General features: G+C 40.4%; 2 protein-coding genes across 6 annotated transcripts; both read right to left on the bottom strand.

The window, feature by feature from the left end:
- Positions 1–173: 173 nt before the first annotated feature.
- Positions 174–8,829, bottom strand: cnot7 (CCR4-NOT transcription complex, subunit 7). 5 transcript variants are annotated; one of them, XM_063876367.1, is made up of 7 exons: positions 8,654–8,829; positions 7,942–8,065; positions 7,664–7,857; positions 7,172–7,342; positions 2,209–2,353; positions 1,976–2,086; positions 174–1,496 (listed from the first exon to the last, which is right to left on the bottom strand). In XM_063876367.1, the coding sequence occupies exons 2-7, from the start codon at positions 8,056–8,058 to the stop codon at positions 1,365–1,367; spliced, it is 870 nt and encodes a 289-aa protein (XP_063732437.1). In that variant the 5' UTR covers positions 8,059–8,065; positions 8,654–8,829; the 3' UTR covers positions 174–1,364. The 5 variants fall into 5 exon arrangements, with proteins under 5 accessions (XP_063732437.1, XP_063732438.1, XP_063732434.1 ...); XM_063876368.1 differs by having other exon boundaries at positions 7,181–7,342; XM_063876364.1 differs by having other exon boundaries at positions 7,664–8,065.
- Positions 8,830–9,088: 259 nt separating this feature from the next.
- Positions 9,089–20,211, bottom strand: mtmr7a (myotubularin related protein 7a). The gene is made up of 14 exons (XM_063877288.1): positions 20,008–20,211; positions 19,596–19,718; positions 19,252–19,414; positions 18,369–18,526; positions 18,159–18,287; positions 16,745–16,879; positions 15,597–15,729; positions 13,795–13,904; positions 13,242–13,367; positions 12,582–12,631; positions 12,300–12,500; positions 11,933–12,067; positions 10,972–11,098; positions 9,089–10,862 (listed from the first exon to the last, which is right to left on the bottom strand). The coding sequence occupies exons 1-14, from the start codon at positions 20,029–20,031 to the stop codon at positions 10,536–10,538; spliced, it is 1,941 nt and encodes a 646-aa protein (XP_063733358.1). The 5' UTR covers positions 20,032–20,211; the 3' UTR covers positions 9,089–10,535.
- Positions 20,212–20,473: the final 262 nt, after the last annotated feature.

The following is a 20,473-nucleotide window of genomic DNA, read 5'->3' as shown; positions in this document are numbered from 1 at the left end:
AAGTATCCAGATATTAGTACTTAACTTATCGGAGAAGAAAGGAATAAGAATTATGTAAATCACCTGATTGTACAGGGCTGAGGTCATAAGCATTTTAACTGGAGAGCCAGGCGACCCAAACCATGAAAAGGGGTTTAGACTTTAAGTATTTAGTAATGTAAAGGCTGAGAGCATTTATGGTAGAAAAGTTTCAAGCCTTTATTTACAAAATAGTCTAAAAACAATCCTCTTGGATATTGCATATCTTTTCTTTTACTCTGTAACAGGGTGAAATATGTGTTTGACGGTCAGAGGGGTGAATACATCTTGAAGCTACACTTCAACACACACCTATGGAAGTTCAGGACACTACTATAACAACACAGCATTTATTCAAACGTTGAGGACATGCGGCTCTCCTACGCAGCATGAATGAACTGGAAAGCAATACAAAAGAAACTCATTCAAAAAGGCAAGAACTACACTTGTAGTTTTTCTTCCATTGAGTAAAAGATTTGTCTTAGTTATAAAGACGCTAAAACTCTAGGAAACCTTTTTAGCTAAATTAAATGTTACTCTCAACAGAGTATTCAAGATTAGCCTCACCATGGCTTAAAGAAGGCGAGAGTTTTTATACTTTTGAATTCTTTCTTAGGGTCTAAATTCAGTTGAAATCGTTGCAAGACCATAATGCTTTGCTGTTAACATGCACAAATAATCATATTGCTCCGATGAATAAATACAACTTATATAGTAAAGAGGAAAATGAGTTGTTGTGTTAGTCTGAGAGGAGCTAATTCAGGACATAACAAACATCGTATTACAACAAAAAAACGTTAACAAAACATTAATGTGCACGTGAACACACCGACTCCCTTTATCATCATCATACAAAGGTCCAATGACAGAGGGCGCAATAAATTAAAGTTTAAAATAAGCAGTTAATTTAAGGCTGAACGAGGTTGTTGTGAGACTAAAGACTTGTGTGTCAAACGGGAACGTAGAAAAGGCAACAAAGAGGAGAGAGACACCAGAAACAGTTTTCAACTTTCCATATAAAATCAAGTTAGAGCTTTTAAAGTGCAAAACATTTCTAGAGAACATTTCTTTTTAGGAAAACTAAAATCCCATCTTCTTAATTATTTTGAACTCCACCAGAACGTGTACACCGATTCTAAGGAATAAAACTCACACACACGAAGCTAGCATGTGTGAGGACAGCTGTGACTTTCCTTACGTTATCTAAGGTGAGCAGAGCCTATGAGAAGCAGCTTGCTAAATGATGTGAGAGCTTTTCTGTTATTCCAATATCCTGATAACCATCCGGTTGGGGTCGCACTGATGGTGCACGTGGACCGCGGGGATGGGGGAGCGTTGGGGTGATGTCACGACTGCTGCTTGTTGGCCTCCTCTTCGTAAGCGTTGCCTGTTCCGTTCTGGACGTAGGTGGAGCCGGAGCCGAGCCCGTACAGGTGACCACAGTACTTTGCATCGTCGATGTGATCCTCGAAGAACATCTGTGGGAAGATGGAAACACATGATGCTGAGAAGAGAGACTTTCATTTTCTTTTCGGGTCATATTGGAATAAAATAGTTTATTTTGTAACCCCTGGGTCTCAGAAAAGTTGCTCTGATCTCCTTTGAGTACAAAAATGTCAAAAATTAAGCAGCCCTCATTTCACACCAGTGATTAAAAATATTATATGCATTTTCCACTTTCCCTGATTTTGTTTTTTAATATCAGTCCTACATATTCATACCAAACAATGGATGAATGTACATTTGCTCAAATATTTGACTAGTCAAAAATAAAGGTACTTGTACTTTATTATCTGAGTATTTTTTAATTTTATGCTACTCAATACTTTTACTCCATTACAATTTTTAGACAAATAGTGCGACTTAGTAACTAGTTACTTTGCTGATTTAGATTATCAAAACTAAATATAAATCGACTAGAACATTATCATATATTAGTATAGGTTGAGGAGCCTACCTCTCTCATCTTGAAGAAAGCCATGCCTGTGAGTAACGAGTCAGAGCCGGCCTGATGCTGCGGTCCGATCCTCTCCAGCTCCAGCTGCTCAGCTACTTCCTGCAGCCCACCCTGAAAACAAAAACACCCCCAGTCACTGAATATGCAGGCTTTGATTCAGTAAGTAAAACCACTCACAAGATCACAACAGACAGGACACACTGTGCTACCTGCTGAAATATTTATTTAGGTACCTTCAGGTTTTTACAACTCTTCATGAGGTACTTGACATCGTAAATGATGGGGAAATACAAACGCAGAATCTCAAAGAAGTCCACCTCCTCCTCAGGCAGGTTAGCGTTGGACAGAATCTTGATCAGGTATCCAAAGTCATAGCCACTACAAAACACATACACACAAACACTTTTTAACACTTTTATAACACTTTGCACTTCAGTGCACAAGAGGTCTTGTTCACATCCATATTCAGTCTGCACATGCATGGACATAACTACAGAAAGCCACGGCGTCATCCTCAGAAAATATCATGTGGTTCGGGACTTTGAACCACAAGCCTCCTACTAATAAGAGGTCAAAACAGGCAGTTCATCCCCAAAGGTTAATTCACAGTAAATCAATCAAAATCAAGATGAATTGAAGAAATATGACAATATCAACAAAACAAATGAATGAAAAAAACAAAATGACACGAGAGCCTGTTGATAAAAGGAGTGTTCTAAATACCTGAGAGAAATGACAGTGGCGTTTCAAACCTAAGCTTTTTTTATTTTCCAAAGCCTGGTTATCTTTAGCCTCAGTTTGCCATGGAGATACAGTGGGAAACTGAGTATGAAACGAAGACGTTAAGCAGCAGATTGTAGACATTTGGTTAAAAAAAAGAAAGAGTTACTACTAGAGACCAATATAATAAGACATTTAAATTGAGCAGCAAATTGGAGAGCAAATTTCAGTGGGAGATTGTTCTTCATTTTATGTGTGTAACAAAAAACGGCCACAGTCCTTCGTAACATCTTACCTCTCAGTGAGGTAAAGACGGACATCGAAATAAATAAAGAACAAAATAATACATAAATCAAAAGGCCACAGCAAATATCATTAAACGTTGCAACACAGGAGGAAGTGCAGAGTATAGTTGAGCTGATTTCCAGTTTTGCCTGTGTGTTCAGATGTACACGCTTTTACCATCTGAACTGTGAAACAGAAGCAACATGGGGTCACAGCGCCTCATCCATTTCTGTTGCACCATTATGATAAAATGATCAACATTATAGTTTGTTTGTTTATAAATGTATTCATGTAGCCCCCAGCATCTGGTGAGTCAAGTTAAGTTTGAGCTTGGTTTACTATTAATGACGTCGCCGTCTTGGATCATCACGTCAAAGGTCAAGTGAGACACGTAGAAGTGAACTTTAGTATGTCCTATTGTTGGGCTTAATATCATACCGATTTGAGGATTTTTACCACAGTCACACCACACTGCAGACATGCAGGCTCTATCACCCCCTGGTGGCTGGCAGCACTGTGGTTCATAGAGCCCTCCCTTTTCGTGTTAAGAAAGGGACATGATCCACACAAAAACAATCAAACAACATGTCGAATCATCTAGATCTTTGTCATTTTGGGTAGTTGTTGTTACGGTGATGTACGCTTAAGTGTCAATTTTTTGAATGTTTTTAATTACATGATGCTATAAAAGGGGTTCAAACGTCATGATTGACAAGCTCAGGACCTGTACCTGTAACTTCAGAGTTTTACTAACCCTGTTTATTTTTTAACAAAGATCTGTAAATGTAAACTATACTTTATACTAGGGGTGGGCAATTATTTTTCCCATGGGGCCACATGAGAAACAAAAAATATTGTGGAGGGCCGGGCCAAAAGGCTGAACTCAATTCTGCATAATATTAATTGTATTTCTTTATAAAAAGCAGTAAATAGCATAGTTTTGACAAGCTGGTAAGAGTATATGTTATACGTAGTTACTAATGAAAAAGTGAGGTTGCCTTACAAAAAATGTCAAATTTCCCAAAACAATGGTAAACTAAATGTGAACGTTTTGCTCCATTTGTGACTCATTAGTGAACATTTTCAGTCACATTCACTACAAAACACATTTTAATATACTGTTGGAAAGTTGTGAAAAGGTTCTTAGCATTCTAAAAACATCACAACATTGTCTTTGTGCTCCAAACATTCAGCAAGATACATCATATTGAACTGTCACTGAACATCACTGAACAGTGATTTTGAGAAAAAGGCTTCCAAAGAAAGTGCCCCACTTCACTGCTAGTAGGTACCTTTACATGCCTACACTTGTAGTCTAACCACCTCATTTGGTGTTTTTAAGTTCTTTTTTCTTGTTCAGTGAGAGAAATCTAGTCTCTGCTGGGCTTTACGAGTGCATCAAAGTCAGGTTGAATGTCTGAGGTGGAGATGTGAAGCAAAGCTGACAGATGATCATCAGTGAGCGAGGATATATACCTGGATTTCGTAAAGTTCATCATTGAAAATGTGTGTTCACATATGTAGGTAGCGCCAAAGAGAACCAACATCTTCTGAGCATGTCTCCTCATGTTTGGAAAGTCCTCCTCCTTGAGAGAAGAGTAGAAATCCAGCAGAGATCCTGACTTAAAGTGCTCTGCCAGTACTGCATCAGACTGCCGGTCAATGAGTTCCAGCTGAACATCACTGGGTGCATTATCCACACTGCAGGTAAAGGGAGAGGAAATCATGAGCATTTCATCCTCGATTGTTCGGAGATCTTCAAATTGCCGTGAAAACTCACCATGCAATGCTCCTAACATGGATGAGTACCTGCGGAGGTGATCAGCTGGTGGTGTGACTTCTTTCAGGGTTTGCATGCGAGTGAGAGTGTTGCTCTCGAGTTGGCTTGAAAGAAACTGCATCTTTCTCATGAAAGCCTTCACCAGGCTGTGCATTTCATGAACAAAAAGGCCCTTGCCTTGCAGTTTGGTGTTCAGTTCATTCATCAGTGCAGTCACATCAACAGCAAATGCAAAATCTGCCATCCAGTCCTCATCTGAGAGCTCTGGGATGTCTTTGGCTTTCTTCTCACAACACTCTCGAATCTCTGCTTTCAGGTCCCAAACTCTTTTTAGCACTTTGCCCAGGCTGAGCCATCTGACAGCTGTGTGGTAGCCAATGTCACTATGCTCAATAACATGGTCCATTTTTAGCACTGACTTGCACAACACATGTTGGTGTATAATGCAATGCAAAAATACAATTTCTGATCTGCGTCGATTTCAGTCACTTTATCTTGCATACGTCTCGAAAATCCAACATTTTTACCTGTAAGATTTGGACAACCGTCTGTTGTGACACCTGCCAGTCTGTCCCATTTCAGTCCCAGCGTGTCCATGCACGCATTTACCTCCATGTCGTCGTCCCTTTCATCGACCGCATTCCTGCCAGCTCCTCCGTTATCTTGAAGTCCGGCGTTATCCCACGGACAAATACGAGTAACTGGGCTGTGTCGCGTCCATCACAGCTCTCCTCCAAAGCCAACGAGATAAAGTCAAAACTTGCCACCTCATGCTGCAGCTGAAGCTCTAGATTCCCCGAAATGTCCTCGATCCTTCTCGTCACTGTTCGCCTGGACAGCGGGACTTGCTCAAATGCTTCTTTTTTTTTCAGGGCACATTAGTGCTTCAGAGTCCACCAAGCACTCTTTGACAAACTCTCCCTCCGAGAATGGCTTAGTGTTTTTAGCGATTTTGTGGTATATCACAAAGTTGGTCTTGGTTGCTGCATCCCTGGATGTGTGAAGCTTGGTAAAAAAGCCTTGCTGCTTTTGCAGCTTAGCTAGCAAAGCTTTCGATGTCCGTGCCCTTTAAGCATCAGTCAAATAGTTGTGTGTTTCGTCTCGTAATGCCGACTCAAATTGTAGTCATTAAACACGGCGATCTGCTCCCCGCAAACTAAACACACGGCTTTACCTCCGACTTCAGTAAATAAATACTTAGCAGTCCAATTTTTGTTGAAATCCCCGCATTCGGCATCTGTTGTCCAGCAGTGGCTCAGTCAGTAGGGGCTTGGACTGGGAATCGTATGGTCACCGGTTCATGTCCCCGAACAGACTTGAAATATGGAAAGTGGACTGCTACTTGGAGAGGTCCCAGTTCACCTCCTAGGCCCTGCTGTGGTGCCCTTGAGCAAGGCACCAGACACCTCCAATCCCCCCTCCCCACTGCTCCCCGGGCGCTGCACGATAGCTGCCCACTGCTCCTAGTACTAGGATGGGTTAAATGCAGAGGACCAATTTCACTGTGTGTGCTCTGCTGTGTGCATGTATGTGACTAATAAAGAGGGTTTCATCCTCCGATTCTATTCTACCTTTCTTTTTTTAGCATGAGCGGACATTTTTGAGGGCTAAAGTCGTCCTGTGACAACGATCCAATCACGCGTACGTCTTGACATACGTATTGCGTCATTATGTACGTGAATAAAAAACAACTTCAAAATAAAAGCAATGCAGCTTTAGTCCATGCATGAGGTAAAATGAGAAAATATGTTTTTTGTCATTTCCAATGAACCTTACACTGGCCGGTCAGAGTCAACCAAAGGGCCGTACAATGCCCAGGTCTGGTTTATACAGTCACTGACCACTTCCCAGCTAGCTTCGCAACATTTCTGTTGACTGTTAGCCAGCTCTGTCTATCGAGTGTGGCCATATAAGAAAAGTGCAGGTGATGTTTCTGTAAGACAAGTCAAAGGTATGTTTGAAAGAAAATAGGTCAAATGGATTATAAATTAATTTATAAAGATATAATGGTGCGTTGTTGTGTCTTCCAAGCCAACAAACGGCCGTCGTCCTAACACTAGTTAGTTATAGCAGCAAGTTGGTTTCAGGACGGTCCAATCCCCCTACTGCACAGACTCTGGCTTCTACTCTTGTAAGTAGCGTAGGATGTTAACATCTTATCAAAGATAATTAGGCTTCATTTTTTAAGCCTAAAAATGGGAGTGGGAGGAAGAAGGCGATATATGCATGATCTCTAATTAACTGACATTTAAAGAAAGAAAATGTGACAGATGTTTTACCCAGGAGAAACATTGCGCTTTCTGAAAATAGTCTTTTGGATGGGCAAACCTATACGAATTCACTTCATGCAACTGCCTGGAGAAAATAATTGATGGCATACAAAAAAGAAACGTACTGCAAAAGCAGAATACCTAGAATACCTGTGAAAAGACAGCCACTTGACCCCGTCACAGAGCACCACTCCTGACGTCATTAGCAGCTCTGCAAAGTACAGCGCCTCGATGCCTTCATCCTCATGCTTCTTGAACTGTATCCCTGAAGTGGTCAGGAGCTCGATGGAGTCCTGTGCATACATATCTTCTCTGAAAACAAACACACATCACACTGTTATTATTTAAAACAAAAGAAAATCGAGTAGGTACGAGAGCAGTAGTACAATGTCAAAATTATGAAAACAGCAGCCATTTAAAAAAAAAGGTGCATCTGAGGTGTTTCCTTTAAAACAACATCAAAACTAATATGCATTTTACAGTCTTTATAATGGACAGCTGCTAAATGTGTAACTTTTGTTAAGGTTTCTTCTGTGTGTGCTGTCAGGAAGCTGAGATACTCTTCCTATACATGTAATGGATGCATTGTAATCCAAAATCCAAAAGGTGAAAGAAACCCAAACGTGAACTTACGTGAGGTTAAACTTAAAATTGAATTGCCATGTCGATGTTCCTGGAGGGTATTCCCCTTGTTCATTCATAAACGTGAGGCCCAACTGGATTATCTTGAGCAAATCCACATTGCAGCGCAGTAACTGGTACTGATAGTCGGCGTTGCTCCTGAACTCTCCGATGGGTCTGGCTACTACACCTGGGAACTCTGTGTCCTGTAAGAAAAACAGATAACCTGTTATGCAGAACAGAATTTTGTCTGCTTCACACAGCGTGCACTCTAGATTAGCACATCTCACCATAGCAATGTAGTTGTATTTTCGGATGACATGTCGGATCCTCTTCAGCTCTTCCTCTAGGTTGTTTGCCCAAACCTCACATATTCTTTGACTGTGATCCACAGTGGCTGCGGGCATAATGCCACTTCATGTAAAGAGACACATGCAAGGGGGGAAAAACACAGTTACCTACCCCAACATGCTGACCTGTGACACAACAAGGTGGCAGGACAAAGTCATTCAGCACATGATTCCCAGGAAATTCTGACAAACCATTTGGCTAACATTGTATGATAGTAATTGCAGGAGATACAGCCTGCACTGGGGGTTAATCACAGGTGTCAGTCTCACCCTTAGGGAAGCTACCTCAGAGTGGGATACACCTGGGATGCTTCACATTACACCATGAGACATGTTGACAGCTGATTTAGGATATGCAGGACGTGTTTGGCGGCATGTTGTTAGCATTAGCTCGCTTCAGGCTGTTTGCAGCAGCACTTTGGGCTAGCTAGGTCACCTGCAGCTGATAGCAGGCTACAAACTGAGCTAACATGAACAGGACAGTGGAGCCTCTCAGGTGGGAGGATGTGTGCAGGTTGAACACACTCCTCTGGTTCACAGCTAACACGACATAATAGTGTTTTTAAGACATGGACAAGACGAGTAACTACCTGCAGACATACTGTACACACACTAACACACACTTCGACAGTGCAAAGCTCACTGAACTTACCGTTCCCCAAACCGGGCGGGTGTGTGTTTAAGTGTGTGCTATCTGCAAACTGTTAATATGTTCTATGTTATTGTGTAAGGGGTTTTCCGCTAACTTTTAAATACTTTATATTCGGTAATGTATCGATGTCAACCCACGACTGCCATCACAGCTGAGCCTACCACACGACGTCATCACGCAAAACCGAGACGTGAGGTGCGTAAAAGGCTACGTCCTATTTGTTCAGAGCTACTGCAGGAATGTCTTTATTTTTATTTTGTATTGTTTGTTCAATTTAAGTATGATTAGACACATATTTAACGTTACATGTAGAAATCATAATTATTTCTACTTTCAGCATTACAGGGTTTTCCAGGAAATCAGATATTATTCAGATGTTCATTTGAGTGAACTGTCACAATAAAGAATAATAATAAAAACATTTAAAAAATACAATTGACAATAACATATTCATTTATTTATTTCAAAAGAAAATTTACACAAATAACTCAACTTTGCATTTATATCAGTTTAACAAATCTGGCTCTTATTCCACTCGAACACATAAATTCAAGAATACAATACAAAGCTCTTTCTCTCTTTTCTTTCAGAGTTCCTTATGACATTTTCGACTCATACAAACAAAAGAACATGCATTAAAGCAAAGAGTCAAAAACAAACAAACATCATAGTACAAAAATATCCTAGCATGCTTAATTGATCACATTTGCATTGTTCGTTTGCAGTATTGGAGTGCATTTATTGTGTATTAAAGTCAGCTGTTTTAACACTTAGATGGCCAAAATATTAAGTCAGTCGTTATATCCGCGTTCACATGCTCTAGTCTGCTGGTGCAGTAATGAGTCGTCCTATCACTATTTATACCAGTAGATTTGATTCCCTTTGGAAAGATTTTTGGTTTGTTCACAGCAAACCTGGGGTTGAAATATTGTTGACAGAAATGTTTATAATGGCCTTTATTATAACCAATTCAAAGATTATTTTTAATGACTTTCATGAGTAATTTAAAGCTGATATAAAGCTACTGTGTGTAAAGTTGAAAAACCCAGGTGGTTATTGTAGTGTAATGACTCGAGGACCAGCAGAGGTCCCTGTGGTGTGCCGAGTGAGTTAGTTCAGTGGCTTTGGGGTTGAAAAGTTCCAGCAGTGAATTTTAAAAGGTGCAACACAATTTCTCCTTAAATTCACTTTAGAAAAAGTACATTTTTCCAAATATTGCTACGTAGATTCTGAATGCCAAGTACCAATTGCATATTGCACAGCATATTCGGTTTTTTATCTATCGATCGTTGTTGATTTGCTTGAGCCAGTATTTTATCTTAATTTACTTGTTTATTATCTGGCATTGTTCGATCTGCTCATGTATGTTCTAATTGCTCCTCTATTGTATTATTCTGCTGTCTTAAAGTGCAAACAATGCAACTAAAAGGATAACTGAGTGTGTTTGTAGCTCTGTTATATGTTAAATGTTGCTTTGAAAACTGATCACCAAAGTCCCTCTGTTGACTTTATACAATACAGTAAGGTTTACAACAGAATTGCTAACGAATGAAAGTGTATGGAAGATCATAAAAAGCAAGCACACACATCTATATGGCTCATCATGAATTTGATGAGACACTCTTGCTTATATTTGCATTGAATTGTTCACAATTGTTCCTAACTTGATCTGGTTAATAGTTTGTTTGAAATACCTCTGACATTTAACTGGTGTTTTGCATTTACTTTCTGTGCACCTTTGAGAATCTTCCCCAGGATAAGAGGGTAAAAAGTAAAATGTGGTCAGCTACAGTTGCCTGGAGACAGGAAGTAAAAGGTACAGTAGTGTTTACGCAGTGGACAGCTACCTGCTACTACACCTTCCACCAAATGCTACATGTGCTCAGGAGGCTGAGTAGGCAGCCTCATCCGAGTCCGGGTCCCTGGTGCTGTCCTCGCTGAGAGGAGAACGACAGCTCACGTCTGCGATCCCTGACTCTTGGTCACTGCCATTGGAGAGGTTTAATTCAGATGTTTTGTTGGACTCCTCGGTCTGGAGGGTGATTGGTGCCTTGGGCTGACAGGGGCTGCTGGTGAAGAAGCCCCCGGTGTAGTCCTGAGGGGTGTTGGCGAGGTCGTTACAGAGTGTCCATCCTGTGGGGCTCTTATCAAAGGGGACCGCTTTCTCTGGAATGCTCCACTCCTGCTCCTGCTCCAGTTGAGCGATTTTCTATTGATAATATAAGGCATGAAGACTACAGTCATTTGCTATAACGAGGAAAAACCCTGCAGCTTAATATAAACATATCAAGCTGTATGGATTTATAGCCATGTCCTACCTGTTTGTGTGAAGCCAGCTGCTCCTCCAGCTGCTGAGTCTCCTCTCGGATGGCGCTCAGGTAATCCTCTACAGACTGTCTAGGATGCATCCCCCGGTCAAAGCGGTTATACAGCGCTCTCCAAAACCTGTACCAAGCAAGAGATATTCAACTCTGAAAGTGCAAGGCCTGAAAATGCAAAATTCATCCAAAAGAGATGGATGCCCGCTTATTCTTCAGAAAAAAATCTAACTATTTTAGACATTTTGTCTTTTAGCAGATTCCCAGAGTAAATGTTAAGTTCCCTCTGGTACACAGCTACACAATGTTCTTTTTTATGTCTTTTATTGTGAAAGTTAAGAACAGAAGGAGTGGCTTGGATTTACACCACCTTTTGATAGGAGCAGTAAAGTTTGGAATTTGTTTTATAATCTAATCTTTAAGTATAGGCCAAACTCATAACCCTTGGCTAAACTGCTATATTGATATTGATATTGATAAAGTTACTTGAGAGTATTTTGAAGTATTTGTAAAGGAATTTTTAGGTGGAGATTCTGGTATGGTACAGTATTATTATAGTAATGGCAGGACTCCACCTAAGCTTTTGATAAATATATCTGTTTCAAGTCTGAGAGAATATGTCATTTGTTCCATCTAATAGATTTCCAAACTTTTCTCACTCAACATCTGTAGAAGATATTTCCTTAGCTCTTTCATTAAATAATTGTAATATTTAAGTAATTAGTAGCATGCAAATGTGTTACCCCATTTTTTCTGTTTGAAGTATAACTGACAAATTAATTCAGATTTAATTGCATGAACAAAACATTCCAGTTCACCAATTGTTTCAGCCTTTACTTCACTCTCCATTTATGTGGATTTATTGAATGTACAACCTATACTAGTGTTTTTTTACTTAAAAGTAATATGAGATAAAATAATTTAAACCCCAGTTGCATGTGTTGTCCCTATTTGTACCTACTTAAAGCAGTAGGGGGCAGTCGACGGCCGGAGGAGCCCCTGAGTCTGGCTGTGGTCGGGTCGGTACAGAGGGTTGATGTAGTCGGCCTGGTTCTTCCACAGATAACTCCACAGAGAGTGAGTCTTCTCTCGCAGTCTGTATGAATGTAAAGAGATAAAGACAGAATAAAAATACTGATGGATGCAGGAACGACAATGATTTAGAATACATTTTTTGGTTGGTTTCTAGCAAGACTGGTCTAAATGTGCGTAATTCTGGTGATAAACTGTTGTCACTCGTCCTCAGCAGTCAGTCTCCTCTCCATGACAAGATCTCCGTGCAGTGAAAAGGAAAAGAAAGGGATGGCGGCTGCAGGTTTAAATCTCACCCCAGCTCTATCCTCTCCCGCTGGTTGTTGCCAATGAAGTTGCCGTACTGGCATGAGTAGATGTGGCTGTGAATGGTGATGAGGAACCTCGCATTGAACTCAAAGGCGCAGGGGAACTGCTCCATGAGCTGCCAGACGCACTCCAGGAACTGATCGATGACCGGAGAGACCTCTTTAGGGTCTCCCTGCAGGTGGTTGCATCTGGAGAGGAGGAAACGAAGATTAGATCAAACTAGACGTCTAAACTCGAGGATACTAGGAATTAATATTTATGAGTCAAACCTGTGAGAGAACTTGTGTCCAAATGAGATCCAGTCTTTCTCAATTAGAATCTAAGAGCAGAAAACACAAGGCGTATCAGGGTGATTGGAGGTTTAAAAAAATAAAAACAATGATGTAGCTGGGGGGGGATGTCTGTGGTTGATCTAAGCTTTGAAAGTGGTTCTTTAACCTGTTTGTGAATCCTCAACTTTAGTTTCAGAGAATTTAGCTTTTTTCTTGCAAACATATGATTTAATCTCAGAGAATATTTATTTTTTTGTATCTTTGTAAGGTTTTTCTCTGAAAATGAGTTCCCCCCCGTGCTGTAAATCTTAAGACATATTAGACAGGTAATCCTGCAGAATGACTGAACCTCCTCACCCTCTGTATGGGGTCACTTTCCCTCGAATTACGGGGCACATTTCAGAAAACAGGCATGTCTATTAGGCTTAGTGGGTCTTAGTGGAATTCAAGTTACCCTGTCCAAATTAAACTGATCAGAGGACCAAGCCTCAGCAAGACTTCCATCAGATACCAAACACAGCTCATATTCATATTCCCACTTTAGAATAAGATACAGAGTGTTACAGAGAGGTACATTATTTGACATTTACGATGCTTCTCAAAAATTCTGTTCTACAATGTCACTTTAAAAGAAACGGTTAAAGGTTTATTATCTACCATGAGTCCTCGGAGGGTCCTGTAGTGAGGATCCAGCAGCACACAGGCCACTGAACACACCTGAGCGGTGCGGTCCCACCCATCTGAGCAGTGCACCAGGACACTGACACCCTCCTCTGCAACAGCCTGCACACACACAAATACAGTCAATTTAAGCACAGTGCATTGCTTAAACAAAATCAGTAAAATAAAACATTAAGAAACATCTATTAAAGTCAAAAAGCATTTTCTTTTTAAATGTATTTATAGGTGCTGTTGAAGTATTTTGTCTCATACTGATGGGTGTTTCTATGTTGTCCATCATCCATCCATCATTTAATGTATATCTGTGAGGTTACCATAAAAATGTATTGCACGATGTTGTTTGCACATCCTAGTTTCGGTTAGGTGCGTCTCATTACTTGCAACTGAGTGTACACAAAGAGACAATATCTGTATCATATATCCATGTAGAGGATACAACCCCCCCAACACACTAACACACACACACACACCTAAGCTAATATTGAGTGCTGTGGTGATGCAGACAGCAGGGATTAACCTCCAGACTGACCTTAGCGATGAAGATGCCTGCATCCAAAACAGCTTTGATGTGCTTCAGCCAGCCTGAGCTCTCCAGTCCTTCCAGGAAGTCGGACATGGAGGGGGAGCGCAACTCACACACTGTAAGCACAACACAGCTGTCTCACCGGCAGGAAATACAGAGCATGCCTGATCATTGCACTTTATTAAACCTCACATTCACAGCACTGACAACCTCCAAGACTGCACATTTATTGGGAATCTCAGCACAGCATGAGAAAATATGAGCCACACAGGGTTAATTTCAAAATGGATTTTCTTCAGCTTCTCACATTTGGACCCATCGGGTATGTCAACACTTTGGGCCAGAGATTGTTGAACGGATTCCAATGACAATTTGAAGTTATATTCATGTTTCCCTGAGGATGAATCCTACCAGCTTTAGTGTTCCTCTGACCTCAGGACTCACAAGACTTGAGACTAATGAAAGAGACCATAAACTCATTAGAAAAATGTTCACTGACTTAATAATTCAAGCAAGAGTATGGTCATTTTCTCATAGACTTCTATACAATCTGACTTCTTTTTATAACAAGGGAGTCGCGGCCTGCTGACAATGAGAAAGAAAAGCAGCATTAAGACACCTAACATTGGCTTCATGTTTCACATAAGTTACTGCTTGGTGCTAATAAGGAAATGTTTGCATGCCAATAAATTGTAGAACCACTGCATGAGTACAGTGGTAGACTCTTCATCTTGTTGTCGGTTATTTTACTTGATAAACGTTAGACGAAAGCCATTCTTAAACAAAGTAATCCAGTATTTCTGCACCATAAGGCTTCCTGCATCCTGTTTGTTTATCTTGTAAATCTGAAACCTCAAATGATTATTTTTTCCATCATCAGGGTTCAACGTAAATATTTGCAAGTTGACATGCGGGGCAGGGTGACGTGAACCTGTTTCCCCTTGGATGACATTGTATTTGCTCAAGACGATTTATCACATTAACATTCGAAATTTAGACACTTGCCTAGATAAATGTTAAAAACATCTGCTCACTCATTAGGGTGTTGACATAGGTGACAAAGTATTTTTTGCCGACACCTTATCAGTGTGCTGACCTGTAAAAGTGCTCTGAGGCCACAGATAGGAGAGCACACAGGTGAGTGGGTTCATTCAACCTTCCATAACACTAGTAGGCCAGACCTCCACTCTGAAGAAATATTTGAGCTAATGCTGCCAGCCGGGAGGTCTTTGAAATCTCATTGAAGTGAGCAGAGTAGAGGGCAGGGAGATTCAGGCGGGCTCTGAGGGGCAGTCGCTGTCTCCAGCATTTAAAGACTTCCCTTGTGCAGCCAGGGGGCAAAGAGTTATCACAACTAAGAGCAGCTATAACTTTTCAGACTTGAAATCGCATCATTCTCACGCCCTCAGTCTCTCTTTGGGGGATAAGGTCCCGGATTGTCCACTCCGGGAAACCAAAATAGCTCAGAAACAAAATCCAGATGGATTCAAAGTCTTCTTAGGAGCACCCCTGCACAATACCCAGAAATTCTCCTGTGGGCTCATTTGAGGCCTGATTGCAGCGCAGCCCGGTTCCACATGAGTGCATATGAAAACCACAGGGGTAGCGTGGGGTCCCGCTCTGCTATAGTAATGTGAAGCAGCAGCTGACTTCAAACAATACAATGGCGGACAATATATATTTTGTTATGCAAACATTGATGTAGTGAAACATTTCTGACACTTTGATGAATGCTATGCTGGAGCTTTAACACTAAATACATCCAAAATCAATGTGAGAAACCCTTGCAGTAAGGATTGGATAATTACCTTCCATCATTTTCTGTTGGCTGTTTCTCATAACGTGGATGTTTTCAATACCGATGAACTGAAATTTGATGTTGGAGTAGTTGTCTTCATTTTCGTAGCCTTTTCCAGCAGCTCGGTTTGCGATTGCATTCAGCTAAAAAGACATTTGACAGTTTGGGGATTGTCATTATTAGTGCTGCAGATAATTTAATACATCAGGGAATTCTTTTGAAATTGGAACTTAAATTGGAACATACTGTAAGCTCCTTTCAGGTACACTTTTGAAAAACCTAGTTAGCCACTCAAAAATCCAAGATGGCCACCAATGATGGCTTGGAAGTGTCCTTTTATGCCATGTATGAAAGATCTTGGTGTTAAAACATTTTTGACCACGTACTTTATAAACACATTTAAACTTCAATTCGGGAATTACTCAGCAGCTTCTTTTTACCATATCTGAGCCAAAATATCTAAAACTGCCAATGGAAAACTGTGTAGCCTCACATGCCTTGTAGTGGATGTGGTGAAGGTATTTTGGGGTTTACGAGTGTAGCGGTAGAGGTAGTACTGGTGACATCATAGTGTTAGGTAACTTATTTTGCAAACATAAAAGACTAGCATTAGTATTAGTGTGGTTTAGTGTCTCAATGCTTCCTAATAAGTCACACGTTTTAACATTTTGTGTTTAAAATGACACATAAAAGCTCTGAAGAAGTTTCTCAATTATAAATTTGACCTCCCAATAGTCAAAACCAATCATTCAATACCAACTTCACGGAAATTGATTCAGTGTTTAGAATATCTTTGATAAAATACTGTATTCTCTGGAAAATTGGAAATGGCAGCCATCTTGGAAAATGGTGGCTAACAGGCTCTTTATCACATTAATGTCCCTAGAGGTATGAACATGGAAGTTTTGGTGCTTGTATCCACTTTTGAAAGGTTGTTACAGCTATCCGCAGCACTAAACAAACTTTTTCGAGACAAAAAATATTTTAAAAAACCTTTTATGTAACATTGATTCAACAAGCACATAACCACAATGTTTTCAAGGCTCAAAGCGAGCATACCCAGCTGGCAGAATAGAAAACAAAGCCCACCTGAACACACTGTATAGTACTGTAAGAGTTGTGTTTTCACAGGCTGTTCCTTAGGCACACAGAGCTCACCTTAGGCCTGGTGTCCACCACATACATGAAGTCACTGCGGGGATTGGACCTCAAGATGGCCTCCAGCATCTGCTCGTCCTCCAGGCATCGAGCACTGAAACCTGACAGGGGTTGGCTGCTGCGGCAGATGGCAGCCTGGGAGGGGGCAAGAGGCACTCAGCTTCAAAGTCGAATGTTGACTCACCTCATACTTTAAGAATTATTACTTTGGATGACATTGAGAAATAAAAAAAAAATCCAAAATGTGAGAATCAGAGAGAATACAAATTCACAGTGCTTCTTCTTTCCCTGCATTTTCAATTTCAATTAAATATCAACCAAACAATCTCCATTTAATAGCCACAAGGGAAAGGCCCTGAGACTGCTGTTGTGCGAGTCTCCCTTCTTTAACCAGAGCGGAGCCCCTTTGTACGAACTGAGCTCCACACACAGGACCAGAACCCTGGGAAGCTGACCTCACACTCATAAAGCACTCCCAACTGTCCGGTTAAGGATTAATAGAAGGGATTACAAATGTCAAGGCTTATTCCTGATTCAAATATAGAAAATGGAATTGATTCATGGTTTGATTTAAAGACAGAGTAGACGTCCCCTCGAAGGACCTTTTGTGCGCTTGACAAAGTGCCTCTTTAGAATTCATGCAAAGCTCTACTTATTCCACACTTGTGTTGCCAAATGTAGGCTTATTATGGCTGCTGTAGATTAAAATAAATAAATGAGTGAGAATTAGCTGAGATATTGCTTTCAAATGTGTACCTTTTTTTATTTATATCTTTTATTTTAGTAATTCTGTACTTCCATGTCTATTTCCGTTGTCACATACCACTTTTTAGGTTATCAATAATAACTGAAATGGACAAAATAACAGTTGTTGCTCTAAATCTTCACAGAAACAAAGTTTCATATGTTGCTGCAGTCAGGTTGTGTTGTAGTGTAGTGTGTAGAGTACATGTAGAAAAACATAGCAAATTATACCAAACTAACCCTGTTGCCATAAAAATCCACTGTTTAACCTTTTTTATTTCAGGCTTAATTTGATGAAAAATCTGCTTTAAAAATCAACAAATGTTTTACATTTCACTGCTACTTACTTTATATTTACTTTTGGGGTTTGTGACCTTCCTTTTTTTTTTAAACAACAAACTCTTGGTTGCAGAGCATGATCTGTCAGAGTCACAAGTCATTACGGGAAAACAAGAACTGGCCAAGTAAAGCAAGCGGGGAAAAAAATGTTGTGATGATGACATGTTGCATATTAACATAAGATCTCTAATCTATATTTTATATTATTTACTATTTTGCTTTTTCAGGGTTGCTACAAGCCCTACACATCACTGACAGAGCTTGAGGAAGATAATGGACTCTTGAATTAACTAGAGTTGTGACAGGAAGAAAATGTATGTTGTCAGCTTACATGATTTTCTTTGGAGTAGTAGGACAGAGTAGGAAATCGGCCTCTGCTTCTGAACTTGGAACTCCCCACTATGATCGGAGGTGTGGCGGACTCTGGCACAAACAGATCAGCTGGGTACGTGTCACTCACCTTAGTGAAAAACAAAACAGAATTCCAAACTTCTGCCATGTCCATATTGGGATAAAAATAATCAGAGGTCAGCTCACTAACCTTGTAGTGTTGGTTGACAGAGGAGAGTTTCCACAGGGAGTTTGGCAGTCCCATTCTGCGGTAATCAGCCCTGAGGTCCAAAAAGTCCCATTCCTGCCTTCTCTCCTCTGAATCAACGTTAGGCTTATAGGAGAAGCAATAGAGTTCCTCGGGACGCTCTGCAACAGATAACAATGGGAGTTAAAGTTTGATGCATAAAACCTCTCAGGTGTTTTAACGCTGCCGTTGTTGAAAACATACATTTTCAATAAGGATGCCTAAAATTTGTTTCACAAAGATTTATACTGGAGACATAATTTATACCTTTATACAAATCTAAAAAATCCAAACCATCAAACACAGAAATAAAGCTGTAAAAACGAAATATGCAAGATTGGATAAAAATATTAAACTTCTGATATACCATTATTGCCAGTATGGTCACATTTGAGACATAACTAAAATTATCTTTTTATAAAACTGAGTTTTCTATGGATGTAATGATACATCGATTTGGAGATTTATTTTGAATCATCAACTATTAAATTTAATAGATGCAAGGTGAAACATCAATAACTATCATCATCTATAAGCTAAGCCCTTATTTTTTAAATTCCTGTGGGAGGACTGAATGATGATTTCTGCCCAAGATTGATCCAACATTTTCAAATCATATTTTAGTTGCTAAATTTTTTGGTTGATATAAATTAAACTGATTGTGTTTAATTAGTGGACATTTTAAATTGTTTTGTATCAATCCTAGGCAGCTGAATTTAAACAAATCAAATCAAATTATATCCAGGCAGAATATAGTATATATTGCAGTATACCAGCAAATATATTATAAACAGTATATATCATTTCATAGTGATGACATTTGGGATTTACACTGCCTAAAGGTTACCTGGCTGGGAGAGTCTCTGTAAGGACAGGTGGACATCATGACACTCCCGCTCTCTGGGTATGACAAAATTAAGGACCTGGAAGTTCTTGCAGTGAATGAGCAGAGAACATCCCGAGGCTGTGGCGGCTTGTTTCTCCAAACTGCACACCAAACTGTGAAGCACCTGGGAAGATATGTGGAAGGTCAATGGGGGCCACTTATTGCATGAGTTATGTTGCAAACACATAGCACAGCATGGATGCACACAACAGAGGGAGAACAAAATGTATTGACAATAGCATATGGATTGTTCCTTGAATGGGAGGCCTTTACTGTTTTTACTCAGTATTTGTGCTACTGCCTACCCATGTTTCATTGCGCACTCCAGCCTCGTTTTCCACAAAGATGGTGTGTGTGGCTGTCAGGTAGAGGGTGCCCACCCTACTTTTTCTGGGGGAGACTCTGTCCAGCAGCCTGACATTGTCCACCTGCCCGAGGAAGAGGAAAAACAACTTGAAACAGCCTCATCATCCTCAGCTACTCACACAGCTGTTCATGTGTTCACCTCACTGATATACAAACACACCCTGTGGCTGATAGCAGCAGGAGGACCCTGGCTGCCTACGTGGCCGACTGTGCACACACCCTTTAATTATTCCTGTTTGTTTGTTTACATAATTGCATTAATACTGCAGTGATCGTGGCTGTTTGTGTTAAGGGGACGCTGGTGTTCAGTGCGGAAATGTTGCTAATCACTGCAGCCAGACCCGAGGTTACCTTTGGCAGTCGGATGTGCTCCATCAGTAGCTGAGAGATGAGCCGCAGCTTCCTGAACCAGTCACGATACCACTACCAACAGCACAACATGTGTGCAATAGTATTATAACAATATGCAGTAGGTTAGATGAAATGGTTACGGTTGTTCGTCAGTAGCGCGCAGGTAAACGCTGCCATAATATCTCTGCTGCCTGGAGGCTTCATGGGAGCTGCAGCGCTTGGTCCTAAAGCCCGCCTAGTACCGCGCCTGTGTAAAAAGAAAAAGGGCAGGTCTCGAGCCGACCAAAGGTTACTGATGTTAGCTTAACTTCATTTAAGTGTTCACCTTCAAAAGTAATTCAATTTAAGACATTAAGTGACCTCAAGACATCGAAAAAAAAGTTGTTATACTGCTGATCTTCACTGAAGTTACTACTGTAATATATCTTTTTTTATTATTGATCAATGGAGTGTTTTATTGACAAAT

This window comes from Eleginops maclovinus, chromosome 23 (genome assembly GCF_036324505.1).
Source record: "Eleginops maclovinus isolate JMC-PN-2008 ecotype Puerto Natales chromosome 23, JC_Emac_rtc_rv5, whole genome shotgun sequence".
Taxonomy (NCBI): domain Eukaryota; kingdom Metazoa; phylum Chordata; class Actinopteri; order Perciformes; family Eleginopidae; genus Eleginops; species Eleginops maclovinus.
This window is presented reverse-complemented; position numbering and strand designations above follow the sequence as displayed.